A 16257-nucleotide genomic window follows, 5' to 3' on the forward strand; every position below is an offset into this window, starting at 1 on the left:
GGTTAGAGTATGTTTTGGTTGCAAGAGAACAAGAATCAGTCAAGCAGTACAAAATACACAATATAAAAATAAACAATATAAAGTAAGTATTAACAAATTCACAATTTTACCCAGGGTTATATACAAATACAGTTTGCAAGATAATATGAAATATGAGACGAAATATGTGACCAGTCTATAAACTATGAGATCTTGCTAGTGAGTTAAATATGAGGCATTATAAAAAATACTGCACTTAGAACTATATGTATATATAGCTATTAGAGCTATATAGAGCTATTAATTAATGACGCAAAGCGCGGTTCCGCTGTACATGAATGAAATAGTTGAGACATTTTCTGTATGCATGAAAGCAAGCTGAAGCGCCACCGCATGCATTTGATCTGAGATCATCCCTGGTGGAGGTACCACTTAAGAGGCCAACGCACCTCTGTAGCTTGTGTCCTTTAAAGCAATAAAAGCTCAATTTGCTTTTAAAGAAAATGGGCAAAGGCAGGCGATAACACTGACGTACACCGCAAGACACATTTTCCCTCCTGACCCTCACGGTTTGTCCTTTTTTAAAGGTTGTAACGGTTTTTCTCATATTTTTTAAAGACAACACAAGGAAGACAAATCTCCCTTCAAGTTCCATTCCGCTCATTGACCTCTGGAGTTCAGTCCAAACTTAAATCTCAGTGATCCCCAAGTTGACTGTTCACTTGAGTGCCACATTATTAGATGAGGGATTTCTACTCTTTCTGCATTTAATGGGCAAGTTTGCTTTTAATATGTCCCAAATGATATCACCAAACATCACCTCAAATAACAGCTGACAAGTGACATTGCATTTACAGTAAGGGGAGAACATTCAGCAAAGTTAAAGACAGCTCACATAATTGTCAATAATAAAGCAGCATATAGCAAAGACGCAGAAATGGGTAGAAAAATGGAATAATAGCCGATAATTGACTATTCCTTAGTCAATTATCAGTTTTTCCAAAAAAAAAAACGCATTTATTAAAAAAAATAATAATAATAAACTTGGCTTTGGTTCCGATTTTCTACAAGAAAAGCTCAGAGTGAAACTCTGAGTATGCAGGGCTTTGACACAGTATCATTTCGGCCTTTTCCCCGTATCATTCATGGGCGGTTTCTAGGGTACAGGGCCAATTAATACTGTAGTATGTGATAATATTTGTTATCATGGTCATTTTTTCATGTAAATTGAGGGATCAAAAGCAGTATCGGCCACAAATATCGGCCCAAGCAAAATCGGACATCGGCTGAGGGTGATGGCAAAAAATCGGTATCGGCATCGGCCCCCCCCAAAAAAACATATCGGTCGATTCCTAGTCTCTACTATGTGTTCGTGCAACTCTAAGGGGGGGGGGGGGGGGGGCAGTTGCACGAGCTGTATTTGTTTGTCTATGTGTGTAGGTGTATATGTGAGAGTAATTACTTTTATTGTTTTACACATTTTTGCAGGATTAACATGAACATCTGCAGGGTTGCTGTTGGTGCATCCAGGCACCTCCAGGACCTGGGGGGGGGGGGTGGTGGGGGTCTCTGGTCAGGGTAACGGGAACATTTCTTCTTCAGCACATTAAAAAACGTTCTATTGTCTAAGCCAGGGGTCTCAAACTCAATTTACCTGGGGGCCACTGGAGCTAGGGTCTGGGTGAGACTGGGCCGCATCAGGTTCCCCCCCCCCCCCAAAAAAAACGCATTTATTAAAAACCAAAAAATTTAAAAAAACTTTGCTTTGGTTCCAATTTTCTACAAGAAAAGCTCTGATAAAACATTCCGCTGTTCTCAAATATCTTACTTTTTATTTTTCTACACAAAATAAGATGAAAAATAAATAAACAAATCAAGAATAAAGAAAATCAATCAATCAGTAATAAATAAATAAATATAATAACAATAATAAAACGGCAAATAATAAAAACTCAAGAAACCACATATAGTTGGTGGGTAGACAAATTATTTTTTTCAGATTAAAATGAACAAAGCATTATTAGAGCCCTGTAGACATGACAAAACACGACTATAGTCACATTTATACTCTTTTTATTTACAACATATTGCGCAACTGCAGGGTCTTGAGACACATGCTAACTCGCAAACTAGAGAGCTAGCGACCTAAACGGTAGCCTTCAAGTTATTTCCTTTAAACTTAAATAGCCAAAAACTTACCACTTCCACACGGATTGGGAGGATAACTATTAACAGTTATTTAACCTTTAACACAAAAATTAATCAAATGTAAAAATTTTTTTCTGGGTACATGATACCATACAGCATCCATATCAAACTTGCGCGGGCCGCACTAACGTTAAACTTTCATATCAAGGCGGGGGCCTCAAACTAGTGTCCTGCGGGCCATACGTGTTTGAGACCCCTGCCATACACATCGTCTAATATGTCTTACGTCTTCAATAAAGGCTACACTGTTGGCTGTTATTCATTTCAGTGCTGTGCTGTGTCAATGTTGGGCAGCTGATGGGCAATTTTATCAGAAAAAGACACGTGTGCCGATGCAAACAAACAATCACATCATTGTTTATCTGGGACGACATGATGCTCACAGACGGAGGAGCTTGTAATCCTAGAAAAATTGCTCTGGGACTTGTTCTTTCAAAGTGTGAACTGTGAGCATGTGTGTGTGTGTGTGTGTGTGTTTTCCCTTGAGAGAGAGACAAGTGCCTCCCATTCTGTCTCTGTACATTTTCTTCCAGGACACTGTGTGAAATGCTACCATTGGTTAGCTCCTACTACAGAATAGGGATTGGCAAACGCCTTGGAAACGTTTCATGCAAATATATGAAAAGTGGTCCAACTGAGGAGAATAGAGCTGCTACTTTCGTTCCTCCCACATTTACAAAACACAGACGCTTATTTCATCCAACCATCTTCTTCTGCTCAAGCTCAAGCTTCTCGCTCCTTGGCTGGATGCTGAGGCGCTCCCAGGTCAGCTGAGAGACACAGTCTCTCCAACGTGTCCCGGGGCTTCCCTCCCCAGGGAACCCAGCGACCTCATCTGCCTCCTCTAAATGTGGAGGTGTAGTGTTAAGTTTCTTTGGGATGAGCACAGCCACCCTGTCCGAGACTCATTTCGGCCACTTCTACCCATGATCTTGTCCTTTCAGTCACGACCCAAAGCTCATGAGCATAGGTATATAGTATCAATCGGTAAATTGAGAGTTTACTGACCACCACAACAGACCGATGCAGAGTCCACATCACTGCAGACGCTACACTAATCCGCCTGTCAATCTCGTTCCATCCTTCCCTCACCCAGATGTACTTCAAGTCTTCCACTTAGAGCAGCATCTCATCCCTCATCCCAACCATGGACTCTAACCTGGATGCTCATTCATTCATTCATTTTCGACCACTTAACCTCACAATTGTCGGGCGAGAGGCGGGGTACACCCTGGACTGGTGGCCAGCCAATCACAGGGCACATATAGACAAACAACCATTCACACTCACATTCATACCTATGGACAATTTGGAGTCGCCAATTAACCTAGCATGTTTTTGGAATGTGGGAGGAAAGCGGAGTACCCGGAGAAAACCCACGCATGCATGGGAAACATGAACATGCAAACTCCACACAGAGTTGGCCGAGAGTGGAATTGAACTCGGGTCTCCTAGCTGTGAGGCATGCATGCTAACCCCCCGTGCAGCCATGACCATAGGTGAGAGTGGGAACATAGATCGACCAGTAAATCGAGAGCTTTGTCTTCCGGCTCTGTCGACCTCACGCTGCAACCTTCCGTCACTCGGGAACAAGACTCCGAGATACTTAAACCTCATTCCCAACCTGGTTCTTAGGACATGGGGCGATTATCGTCCAGCAACATATGCTATAAATTATGCTAACTGAAATAGCTTGGAGTCGCCAATTAACCTAGCATGTTTTTGGAATGTGGGAGGAAACCGGAGTACCCGGAGAAAACCCACACATACGTGGGGAGAACATGCAAACTCCACACAGAGATGGCCGAGAGTGGAAAATCGCGACAACATCAATCAAAAAACATGTTTACCCAATAACTGTAGTTGTGCTTGGGAAGTTGGCACAAATATTCCTTGGAGAAAAAGACAGATAGTGGTGGTCAAGGCAATTTCCTTATTTGATTAGCACTGCGCCGGTTAACATCCTGGACTGGTGGCCAGCCAATCACAGGGCACATATAGACAAACAACCATTCACACTCACATTCATACCTATGGACAATTTGGAGTCGCTAATTAAGCTAGCATGTTTTTGGAATGTGGGAGGAAACCGGAGTACCCGGAGAAAAGCCACGCATGCACGGGGTCTGCGCGCTAACCACTCGACCAGCGTGCAGCCAAGTTGTTGGGATAAAAACTTAAAAATTTTAGCATTTTCTGGTCAACGAGGACGTATTTTTCAGAAGTCAACTACAGTAGGCTTTGTTTATTTTTTACTGTATACTACAGATATTGGAGTGTACCAAGAATGTGAGCAGAGGTGCATTCGTTTAAATAGGTAAATTTACACTCAAGCTCACCTGCATTGATTCTGATGATGAAGCCAACTCACCTGTCTGATGGCACACAGCAGCTTCCCATAGCAGAACACGATCACCAACAATGGCACGATGAGGCAAAAAACAAACAAACAGATGATGTAAGATATGTTATTTGTCGTCGTGGCTTTCCAGTCCACAGAGCAGGTGGTCCCGGGCCCTTCTGGACCATAGCGACTCCAGCCAAACAGTGGAGGCACAGTCCAGATGAGGGAATAGACCCAAGAGAGGGTGATGCCCAATGCGATCTTATAGTAGTTGGAGGAGTCTGCCTCAGTGGGAGCCATCATGGTGCAGTAGCGCTCATAGGAGAGGACCGCCAGAGAGATCAAGGACACGATACCTACAATGAGACAACAGATATTAGAAGCTGGTAACATCGAGGGCAATAATAACTGATATTGAAGAACATTCCACTTTACAAAGCGTCATTCCTTTTAATATGGCTTCTTTGAGACTCAACAGTAGCCATGTATATATGGACCCAAATATTCCAATTCCATTCGGGTTATTTGCTCAAACGGAAAGAATGTAACCTTTGTATACACCTCATTCCGAAAGAAAAGTGCCAATCTGAATGAATATATAATTGGATTCACAAGGGTGGAATATTCCTTTCCCCAATCCGATTGAGGTATCTTGTACCCGCTCAAACGGAAAGTTCTTCTTCGTGGTGTTTTTCTTCTTCTGTTGTTTATTAGCGGTTGGCAAAAGCAGCTTTCGTGTGCATTAGCGCCATCTGTGGAACAGAATCTAAACCCTTCTATACGCCATTCACAAGTCCAGTTTTATTAAAAAAGAAAATACATATCTATATAAAACATGTGCCTAGCTTAATTATAAAATATTAGCAAGATTGAACTTTATCTTTTCCTGTTCCCGGGTGCGTTCTTTCAGCGAATGCTGAAATATGACGTAACACGCAGCTCCAGATGTTCTTCGATTGAACAAAATGGAGGCGAGCAATCGGCACTGGACTGCTGCGGAAAGTTTGTTTTTGATTCAAACTAAATTTCAAGACTGGAACGAACGAAAAAATGACAATAAGGAGTTATTCCAACAAGTGAAAGAAAAACTGGAGGAAGTCGGTATCACGTGATGTTGGTGTTTACGCTTTACTGCGCATGCCCCATTGACTATTCTGGTTGATTATAGCGCCGCATGTAGACACGCGATTGGAATATTCCTTTCCATCTATACCATTGCTTTCGGAAAGGTCATTCGGAAAGATTCCATTCGGAAAGAGAAAAATTCCTCATGTAAACATTCATTTTCTACCGCTTATCCTCACAAGGGTCGCGGGTTTGCTTGAGCTTATCCCAATTGTCTTCGGGCAAGAGGCTGGGGTACACCCTGGACTGGTCGCCAGCCAATCACAGGGCACATTTCTAAGCAACAAACACATCTATGATCCTTTCAAAACCATAACAGTACCAAGTCCAAGGCTTCCACTTCACAGTAGCTATTCAGTGAAATATTAAACACAAGACTTGAACATTTTTTTTCAATAAAATCAATAAGTTATTCAGTGAACACACACTCTTACTACCGTAATAAAGCTCCTTTTCATTATTTTACAGCTCAGGCCACCTGAGGCTGCAACTCAGTGTTGCTGACCCCCCCCCAGTGTTTTAATTTTGTTTGTATTCTGTTTGGAGGCCATTATGTTCCATGAAATCGTCCTTCAAGCTCATTGATTTTTACTGGCAATTAAGTGGACTTGTGCAGGACACCGCTTGTAAAAAGATGCCCCAGACATTTGGCAGGTTTGAATAATACATTTAAATATACACAGTGTCTAGTTTTTTATTGTTTGTACCATACACATATTCACAGTATATTTACAGTACGTTGATGTTTCGCTTTATAGATTGCAAAAAGACGACTTGTGTGTTTTATTGGTGGAGAAACTCAACAAAGCTTTGTAACCTCGCACTTTTGATGTGCACTGATTGACTCAGCAACAAGTTCCCAGTTTATTTTTTTCATTCATTTCTCTTGCAATCCACTCATACTTGTTTTTTTTTTCCGCTTTGGCTGATGCTGTCATTTGTTCTCAGGCTGCACTTAATCATCAAAGAGTGGGCGCTCTATCTTCTCATATTCAGGCAGAAATCCTTCTGAATGTACCGTTCGTTAAAGGTCATATATAACTACTGATGGGTGTATATTATTTTGCTATACCAGAGGTTCGTGAAACAGCACAGTCCATCCATCAAATTGATGTCTTGATTGCCTGTCTGATAAGTTCGTGATGTTCCCATCCCCTGATGTCAAATAATGATCTGGCTAGCTTATCAAAGTAGGAACATGCAAGTCCATGACGTGACTGTTCTGTATTCTGTCCCAGAGTGATACCACTTAACAACGGAGCATTATAATGCCTTTATATGATCTTTGGAACATTAAGATGTCAGGAAAATCCTAAAAACATTACTTTTGGTTGACGTGACATCTTCTCCAAAAGATCTTTACACAATGCAATTTTTACCATTATTAGAACCCTGTAGTCACGAAGTAACACCCCTATAGTCATCTTCGTTTAAACCACATTGCCCAGCTGTAATGCGCAGGCTACAGGATCACTGTAGAAAATGATGTATTTCAATAGAAGCCATATTTACCGTATTTTCCGGACTATAAGTCACACTTTTTTTCATAGGTTGGCTGTTCCTGCCACTTATACTCCAGAGCGACTTATAGTCCAGAAAATATGATTTCCCTGCGACTGCAAGCCACGGTGCACTGTATTGACATACTGGCATTTCACTTGCACCGCTAGCATGGTCCAGCTTTGGACCATACCAAGCCATAAATGTACCACTTCCACACATAAATATGATTTTTTTTCATGTTGGACTGCAAAGATACTGATCATGAATTAATTTTTTGAAAAACCAGGATAAAGTTGGGTAGTGATGTGTGAACCGCAATGTTGCAAGGGACGACTGTATCTTCAAATTGTTAGTCTTAGGTAAAATGGAAATTCCATTTGGAAATCCAATCGTTACCTTTCATGTGTGCCGCCTTCACGCTCGTTAGAGCGTGGGATGCGATTTGAACGCCTTCTGTTTTGCTTCTAAAACACACCGACTGCAAAGCAAGAAGTTAGTCTATGGTTATGAGGCTTAACTTTAAGTATCATGTGGTGTCCAATCATAACAACTGACTATGGATGGATAATTGACTAATTTGCAAGATAAAAAAAAATCGGGTCCGTAATGTTAGGACTGACTGTGTCTATACATCATGAAGTTACCATCAGTATTAGTGTTATGAACAATAAACCGATGTGACCGGATATCCGGTGTGACAAGCACCAGTAGAAGCCTCCTTGATGGATAAGAATCAGTCAAGAATCCTTAGATTAATCGATTCAAGACAGGTCCCAAGGAAAAGCAAGACGAGCAACCGGTTCACAGTTCGTATCGTAAACAACGCGAGAGCCTGAACATACACTGTATCAAATCATGCTGTTTTTAAAATAAAATATGGTCTTTTTTAATTGCATTGTAACCGGTGTATCTAAAATCCAATTGAATGGTCCATCACAAAGACATTTCCATCTCTAACCAGCATGTTTGGAAGCTGTTGTTTTATGTAAAACAAATTAACTAACATGATTGCTTAATGTTCTACCGAAGAAATGCTGTGTTGTTGTTTTGTTTTTGTTTTTTTTTAACTCCCAATGCTTGAGGCGATGCAACTTCACAGCATCACAAATCAAATATACGGATCAAAAGCAACGGCTGAATCTAATTTCCCAAAAATCAAGCGCGTTACGATCGGATGGAAAAAAGAAAGGATCTTGTTCCACCCCTGCTGTGATGATCCCTCGCTGTGTCTGTCTTGTGCGTCTGCTAAAAAAAAAAAAGTATCTGTCTCTGGATTCCATCCCTAATACCACGTATCCGGGAAAAGACAGAATGAATGAAAAACATAGGATTGAGCAATACCGTTGTCCAATAAAAAAACATAACACAGCTGTGATCCAACTAAATTTATGATTTTAACAGTCTTGTAATTTACTGTTTATGACACAAATTGAGCAGCAGGCTAACCCTAAGATGTTTACGGTGGGTCATCGTTGTTCTTATTTCACGCTGAGGCCACTTTTCACCGAACACCACTCCAGCCAGGTGTTGTCTACGTGATATTGATATGCATTTGCTCTCCTGTGGATGGGTGCATGTTCTTTCATCTTTCAGCTCGTATTACGGCAGTTTGGACAAATGTGTGAGTGCTTGCACAAAGGCAATTTAAGTTCAGTTTGCCGCAAAAAAAGCCTCGGCGCTGCAAGGTTAATCCAGAGACCACGTGCAGAGTCTACTCAAGGCAGCAGCAGCAGGAATCAAACAGTATGCAGGGACACGCAAACATGTTGTCCAAATAGACCGCTACATTACAAGGTCAGGCGAGGAGGCATGCAAAAAAAGGTGGTCGGGCGCAGGTGAATGATACCGAAAGGGTGGAAAAACACACGTATGCTTCCAAATTGTCTGAGTATGTGCTCCTGGAAAATCATAACTGCCAATTTTAGGAGTGAAAAGGAGGCTGTGAGCACAAAGCAGAAGATTGCGAGTAAATGGTAGACTTTGGGAATATGTCAGACTCAGCCGGTTGCAGCATTGCCATTTCACATCTATCCATTTTCTACGCCTATTTCAGCTAACTACAGGGTACACGAGTCAAATCGCACTCATATTCGCCCTTTAGCATATTGTCAATTAAAACGACAAAACCGTGAGGAAGACTGACATCTCTGTGTCAAAGCTAAAGCCAACATGTTTCATCGAAACAATCTTCCCAATCAGGTCTTTGACCCTTCCTCGTTGTTTCCTTTCTTTGAGCCCACTGAGAGATAAGTCATCCATAACCAATGCAGATGTTAATGATGTCTTCCAGTTATCCCTCTTTCAACACACACACTCTCCTCCCGCTTCTATTCCAGCGCACACAATCCCAACTCTTGTCAGGTTTTATTAAATTGGCTCCTCGTGGATGTCAGAGTAACACATCTTCAACGCTTAATCTCAGCATAACACTTGAGTTAGCGAGCACACGCGGGGTATATTGGAGGCTCACTTTGTTAACCGGGATGTGACTGAAATAGAGTAATCCTTTTTTTGGAAAATTGCCGACTTATCTCCACAGAAGTGGAAGTATGAAAAGTCTGTTTTGTATTTCAAAGTTTGACAGAATGAAGCTGCCCATAATTGATGGGGAATATTCAATTTTGTTAAGTCTTTATTGTTTTGTAAAGGAAAGCAACAAGGGAGGTCGGTTCACAAAGACAGTGAAGACGGAAATAATGAATCAGGCTCAATGAGCATCTTGATTTGGAGTTTTAACTCATTCAATTCGTGTCATTTTTCGAAATTGAACCATTTCAGAACCGGCGAGTTTAGACGAATATCGTTTTCTATGACTATATAAACATGGAACTGACCAAAACAATGATTACACTCTCATCTTTCATCAAAAAAAGTTTGTTCCTACCTTTTTCAGTTCTTTAGTAATCAGCAGTAGACCATGGGTAAGTTTCAGGAAAATATTAGTTTTCAATCATTTCAGTTCCGGCCAGTTTAAACGAATATCGTTTTCTATGACTATATAAACATGGAACTGACCAAAATAATGATTACACTCTCATCTTTCATCAAAAAAGTTTGTTCCTACCTTTTTCAGTTCTTTAGTAATCAGCAGTAGACCATAGGTAAGTTTCAGGAAAATATCAGTTTCCAACAAAAAAAAGTGAGGTACATTTCAAACATAACTTTCAATTTTAGACATTTTTTTTTCTTTTATATCACCTCAAATATCGAAACAACTGTACCACAACATGCATGCATTAAAGTTTCCCGACAATGCATCATAGTGGCATCATAAATATATGAAAAAGATCCATGCCAAGCTCTTATTAAATGCACTTTGTGGCCATTTTAATGCTTCAAACTGCAGTGTCAGTGACTTCTAATAAATGTAGTGCTTGTGTGTCTCACTGAACATTACAGTAACATTACTGACACCTAGCAACCACTGTGGAATGCTACATACATTGAATGAATGTCTTTTTTTATGCAGGGACACGACAGGGGCCCATGGCTCGTGATGGAATGATCCAGACACAAAAAAATGCAGTGTTGCAATTAGTTTTTCCAACAAAGATACGGCATGGCTTGGCGTTTCTTAAAAATGTGATCAAACAACGCAAAAACATCGGCCGCAAACAGGTTTCAGGTTTGATAAATAACTTGCCTGGTGCAAAATGATCACATGTGCATCTCTTACTTCCATTATTTTATGGAATTATTATTTTCCATTATTTTCCTTTAGTAAAGTTGGCAGCCTGACTTAACCTTCAGTGGGGATGTGTGTTTTCCAGTTCGGGTGTTCAGGTTTAGGATGTGCAAGATTCATCATGGCTGCACGGCGACCGAGTGGTTAGTGCGCAGGGTAGGAGACCAGAGTTCGTTTCGCACTTTGAACGAGTGGTTAGCAGAGTTATGGTGACCACACAGTCAGGAGATTTGAATCTCTGCTCAGCCATCTATGAGTGGCGTTTTCAGCTGGGATAGGCTCCAGCACCCCCCACGACCCTCGTGAGGAAAAAACAGTAGAAAATGAATGAATGGAGAAAACATGTGAAATGTATCTTTTCACAAAAAACTTTTTTAGTCGGGAACTGATATTTTCCTGAAACTTACCAATGTTCTACCGCTGATTACTAAAAAACGGAAAAAGTTAGAAACAAACTTTTTCTGTTGTAAGACGAGAGTCTAACCTTTCTTTTGGTAAATTCCATATCACACAATATTCTATACCCTCATCCATCTCTGTGTGGAGTTTGCATGTTCTCCCCGTGCATGCGTGGGTTTTCTCCGGGTACTCCGGTTTCCTCCCACATTCCAAAAACATGCTAGGTTAATTGGCGACTCCAAATTGTCCATAGGTATGAATATGAGTGTGAATGGTTGTTTGTCTATATGTGCCCTGTGATTGGCTGGCCACCAGTCCAGGGTGTACCCCACCCGAGGACAGCTGGGATAGACTCCAGCACCCCCCACGACCTTTGTGAGGATAAGCGGTAGAAAATGAATGAATGAATGAATGTTCAGATTGTACTCAAGCTCAACAAACAACAGTTGAAGCAATGCCTTTAAAAGTCTGATAGCTAATAGATGCCCTCCAAAGATTTATGAGTCCTTCCACAAGAGTTTCAACCGGGTGAAAGTTATGACTGCCGGCTGCGACTGATTGTGTATGCAGTTGTAAAAGAATGCGGAGCTAAGCCTTTCGGAAAACTTCTAAATACTTTATCAACTTTGTGATCCTGTTAAAAGTCATTCAGATTGTGGACGTGTTTTTATTGGGAAGACTGATGAGCTGCGAGAAATATTTCAAAGTAGCTGAACATGAAATTTGGTGGATTGATGGACGTGTCCCGCATGGCAGAAACAAGTAATGGAAACAAGATAAATGGCTAAAAATCTCCAGATAAATAAAGAAGGACTGCGCTGACAGATGCAGTGTATTTTTCCGTTTCAGTAACTGCGGAGACGCGTTCTTGGAGTGTAGTTTAATGGCAGACTGACACTATTTGACCATTATGGATAATGTACTCATTAATTTATTTTTCACTTTCAGATTTCCCCTGTCTGAAGTCGTCACTACATATACGCATCTCCATATGGTGTTGGCTTAGTTTTTACGCCAGTCATGCACTGCCATAAAATTGATTTATACGCATAAACTAATGACAAAAACACACATGGATGAATTTACTACGAGAAAGCAAAATAGGTTATGGCTTTCATGGCTCCTGCAAATTTGGGAAAAGCTGTGACGTCAGTTAAAACATTCATTCATTCATTTTCTACCGCTTTTCCTCACCCTGGACTGGTCGCCAGCCAATCACAGGGCACATATAGACAAACAACCATTCACACTCACATTCATACCTAGTATGGACAATTTGGAGTTGCCAAATTTCCTAGCATGTTTTTGGAATGTGGGAGAAAACCGGAGTACCCGGAGAAAACCCACGCATGCACGGGGAGAACATGCAAACTCCACACTGAGATGGCCGAGGGTGGAATTGAACCCTGGTCTCCTAGCTGTGAGGTCGGCATGCCAACCACTGGTCCACCGTGGCGCAACAGTTAAGACATAGCATTAATGTTTTAGTTTGAACAGTGTTGTCGCTATAGTGAGTATTTGAGTCACTAGCCACGTTTACATGAGGAGTTTTTCTCTTTCCGAATGGAATCTTTCCGAATGACCTTTCCAATTGTATACATGGAAAAGGAATATTCCAATTGCGTGTCTACATGCGCCGCTATAATCAACCAGAATAGTCAATGGGGCATGCGCAGTAAAGCGTAAACACCAACATCACGTGATACCGACTTCCTCCAGTTTTTCTTTCACTTGTTGGAATAACTCCGTATTGCCAGTTTTCCGTTTGTCCAGTCTTGAAATTTAGTTTGAATCAAAAACATACTTTCCAGTGCCGATTGCTCGCCTCCAACATCTCGAGCTGCGTGTTACGTCATATCTCAGCATTCGCTGAAAGAACGCACCCGGGAACAGGAAAAGATAAAGTTCAATCTTGCTAATATTTTATAATTAAGCTTGGCACATGTTTTATATAGATATGTATTTTCTTTTTTTTAATAAAACTGGACTTGTGAATGGCGCATAGAAGGGTTTAGATTCTGTTCCACGGATGGCACTAATGCACACGAAAGCTGCTTGCCAACCGCCAATAAACAACAGAAGAAGAAAAACACCACGAAGAAGAACTTTCCGATTGAGCGGGTACAAGATACCTCAATCGGATTGGGGAAAAGAATATTCCACCCATGTGAATCCGATTATATATTCATTCGGATTGGCACTTTTCTTTCGGAATGAGATGTATACAAAGGTTACATTCTTTCCGTTTGAGCAAATAACCCGAATGGAATTGGAATATTTGGGTCCATGTATACATGGCGACTGTGTGTCATGCACATGAATCCAAACACACTTTTTGATTATGGAACTTATTTCCAGCATGTATACAGGAAGTCCAAATGTGCTTTTTATATCCTCAGCCTGGCCTAGTTTCAGTTGAATTTGCCACTTTTTCGAATTTCCATCACCCCAGCAGGTACACCAGGGTGTCTTTTCTTATTGCAAACTCTTATGTCATATATCCTACCCATGACACCCCCTCCACCCGGAGCGTGCGCCACAGCCGTGCACGTTCAGCCCAGCGCAAACAGCTCAATGAAGGGTGATGAAGCATCTCTCTTGCCTGAGGCGCAGCCCACTCAACTCCAGTGGCAAACATTTAGCAGCCAATTGCACCCTCCGCCGTGTGGATCTGAAGCTCCACAGTCCGTATTGATGGGCTCAGCAGACCGTCACAGAAACGTCTTTTTGAAGTGAGATAATAAAATTTAGGCATATCGCCAAGACGACGTCATGAGTTTGCTGCGTTTTAGTGCGCAATGCTGCACGCTGTGTGTGCTGCTGCACTGCACTTTTGCAGTTTTTTTTTACTTATAAGTTAGTAATTGTGGTCATTAAAAGCGCTCTTAATGAATGCGTGCAGAAATGGCAGGTCATCAAACTTGAATAGGTTCATATTTGCGTTAAAATTAATACATACGTCATTTCGACGCACAGTTTGCACGCAGATTGTAGAAAATATAACACAAAAAAAATGTTGCGGTACTTACCAAAGAGTGAATTGGCGAAGCCGTACCACACGCAGCCTTTGTCTCCAATGAGCCACCTTCCCTGCGTACTGGCGGCGAAACTGAACGGCGTCCCCAGTACGCACACCAGCAGGTCGCTGATGGAAATGTTAATCAGGAGCAGGTTGATGGGAGATCGCAGCATCTTGTAGCGGCAGTAAAGCACCAGCACCAGCAAGTTGTTCACAAGTCCGAAAGTGCCGATGAAACCCAAACACACCGCCACGATGAGGTTCCCTGTCGGAGAGAGGGTGGAGCGCTGAGAGCCGCCCCCCAGCTGACCAGCTTCCTCGGCTCCGGCTTGCAGAGCGCTGTTGAAGCCCGCGCAGCCGCTCAGGCTCACGTTGGATGCGAGCATCTCGGCGGCGGCGCACTGGGGCGGCCACTGCGCGCCAAGTGGATACTAATAGAAAAACCACAATTACTGCACAGTTTAGGGGGTTTTCTCTGTTAGTGTGTGCGTGGACCAAGAATATCACATCCAGTCCAGTTTAAAAAAAAATGCAATGATTTAGTGTAACAGTTTATTTGTTATAGTGGTACAACTTTTCTAAAGTGCATGAGAAGGTTTTTTTTGGGGGGGAAAAAATGAGCCAAAAAAAGTTTTGCTCATGCAGACTCACTTTCTGGATGCTCCTCTGTCTTCACAAACACCTTCCCTCTCTGGCCCTGTTTTAAATCATTCTCCGCCGCTCACGGGCTGCTGACGTAAGGCCCCGAGAAAGGAGGGAGTGGGGGTGGGAAGAGAGCAGCATGAAGACCAAATAAACCATCATCACCATCATCATCACCCTGTTTGCTGAAGACAGAACTGCATTAAAACCCAACCTGCTTAATGAACAGTTGGGTTTCAGTTCAGAGTTGTTCTCTAAGGAACCCACGCTTGGTCCCACTTGCTTCAAAAACTTCTGCAAGGACGGGAGGAAAGAAATCCAACTGTCGTGATCTGGATGGCTGAATATCTTCACGATCCCTCAAGAACAAAGAATACAATGTTTTGGGACTTGGTTGACCTTGGGATAATAGAGAAACTTTGCAAATTGGGGATCCGTTCTTAAGAAGCAGTTGGATTTGTGACTTATATGAAGATCTGGTGGCTGCACGGGGGTCGAGTGGTTAGCGCACAGGCCTCACAGCGAGAAGATCAGTGTTCAATTCCATCGTCGGCCATCTCTGTGTGGAGTTTGCATGTTCTCCCCGTGCATGCGTGGATTTTCTATGACATTTCTCCCACATTCCAAAAACATGCTAGGTTAATTGGCCACTCCAAATTGTCCATATGTATGAATGTGAGTGTGAATGGTTGTTTGTCTTTTTGTGCTCTGTGATTGGCTGGCCCGAAGACAACTGGGATAAGCCCCAGCACCCCCCGCGACCCTCGTGAGGAAGAACCGTTAGAAAATGAATAAATGAATGTGTGTGACTGAGTTGCACGAGTGGTTAGCGCACATGCCTCACAGCAAGGAGACCCAAGTTCAATTCCATCTCTGTGTGGAGTTTGCATGTTCTCCCCGTGCATGCGTGGGTTTTCTCCGGGTACTCCGGTTTCCTCCCACATTCCAAAAACATGCTAGGTTAATTGGCAACTCCAAATTGTCCATAGGTATGAATGTGAGTGTGAATGGTTGTTTGTCTATATGTGCCCTGTGATTGGCTGGCCACCAGCCCAAAGACAGCTGGGATAGGCCCCAGCACCCCCTCATGAGGATAAGCAGTAGAAAATTAATGAATGAAGATCTGGTCATCTATGTATCATCTGTTTTCCAACACGGAATAGTAGGACCCCTTGTCATAGCTGTCTCAGGCAATGCCTGTTACGACAGAGTTTTAAATAATCACAGATTCCGAGAATAAAGTCGTAAATTTACAAAAACAATGTAAAAAATTTATGGAGTCATAAATTGACCCGAATGCCTGTCACAATGAGGTATTAAAATAATCTGAGATTTTGGGAATAAAGTTGCACA

At 42.0% G+C, this 16257-nt stretch overlaps 1 protein-coding gene across 1 annotated transcript in view; it reads right to left on the reverse strand.

Moving 5' to 3' along the window:
• The window catches only part of LOC131125769 (vertebrate ancient opsin-like), a 64519-nt gene extending 49535 nt beyond the window's left edge, over positions 1–14984 (reverse strand). The window contains exons 1-2 of the mRNA XM_078791412.1: positions 14273–14984; positions 4559–4887 (exon numbers count right to left, since the gene is read on the reverse strand). Of these exons, the coding sequence (XP_078647538.1) occupies positions 4559–4887; positions 14273–14648 (705 nt within the window). The 5' untranslated portion in view covers positions 14649–14984. The remainder of the gene's footprint in view (positions 1–4558; positions 4888–14272) is intronic.
• Between the last annotated feature and the right edge of the window lie 1273 nt (positions 14985–16257).

This window comes from Doryrhamphus excisus, linkage group LG6, assembly GCF_037039965.1.
Source record: "Doryrhamphus excisus strain RoL-2023G ecotype Guam linkage group LG6, RoL_Dexc_Guam_v1.1, whole genome shotgun sequence".
Taxonomy (NCBI): Eukaryota; Metazoa; Chordata; class Actinopteri; order Syngnathiformes; family Syngnathidae; genus Doryrhamphus; species Doryrhamphus excisus.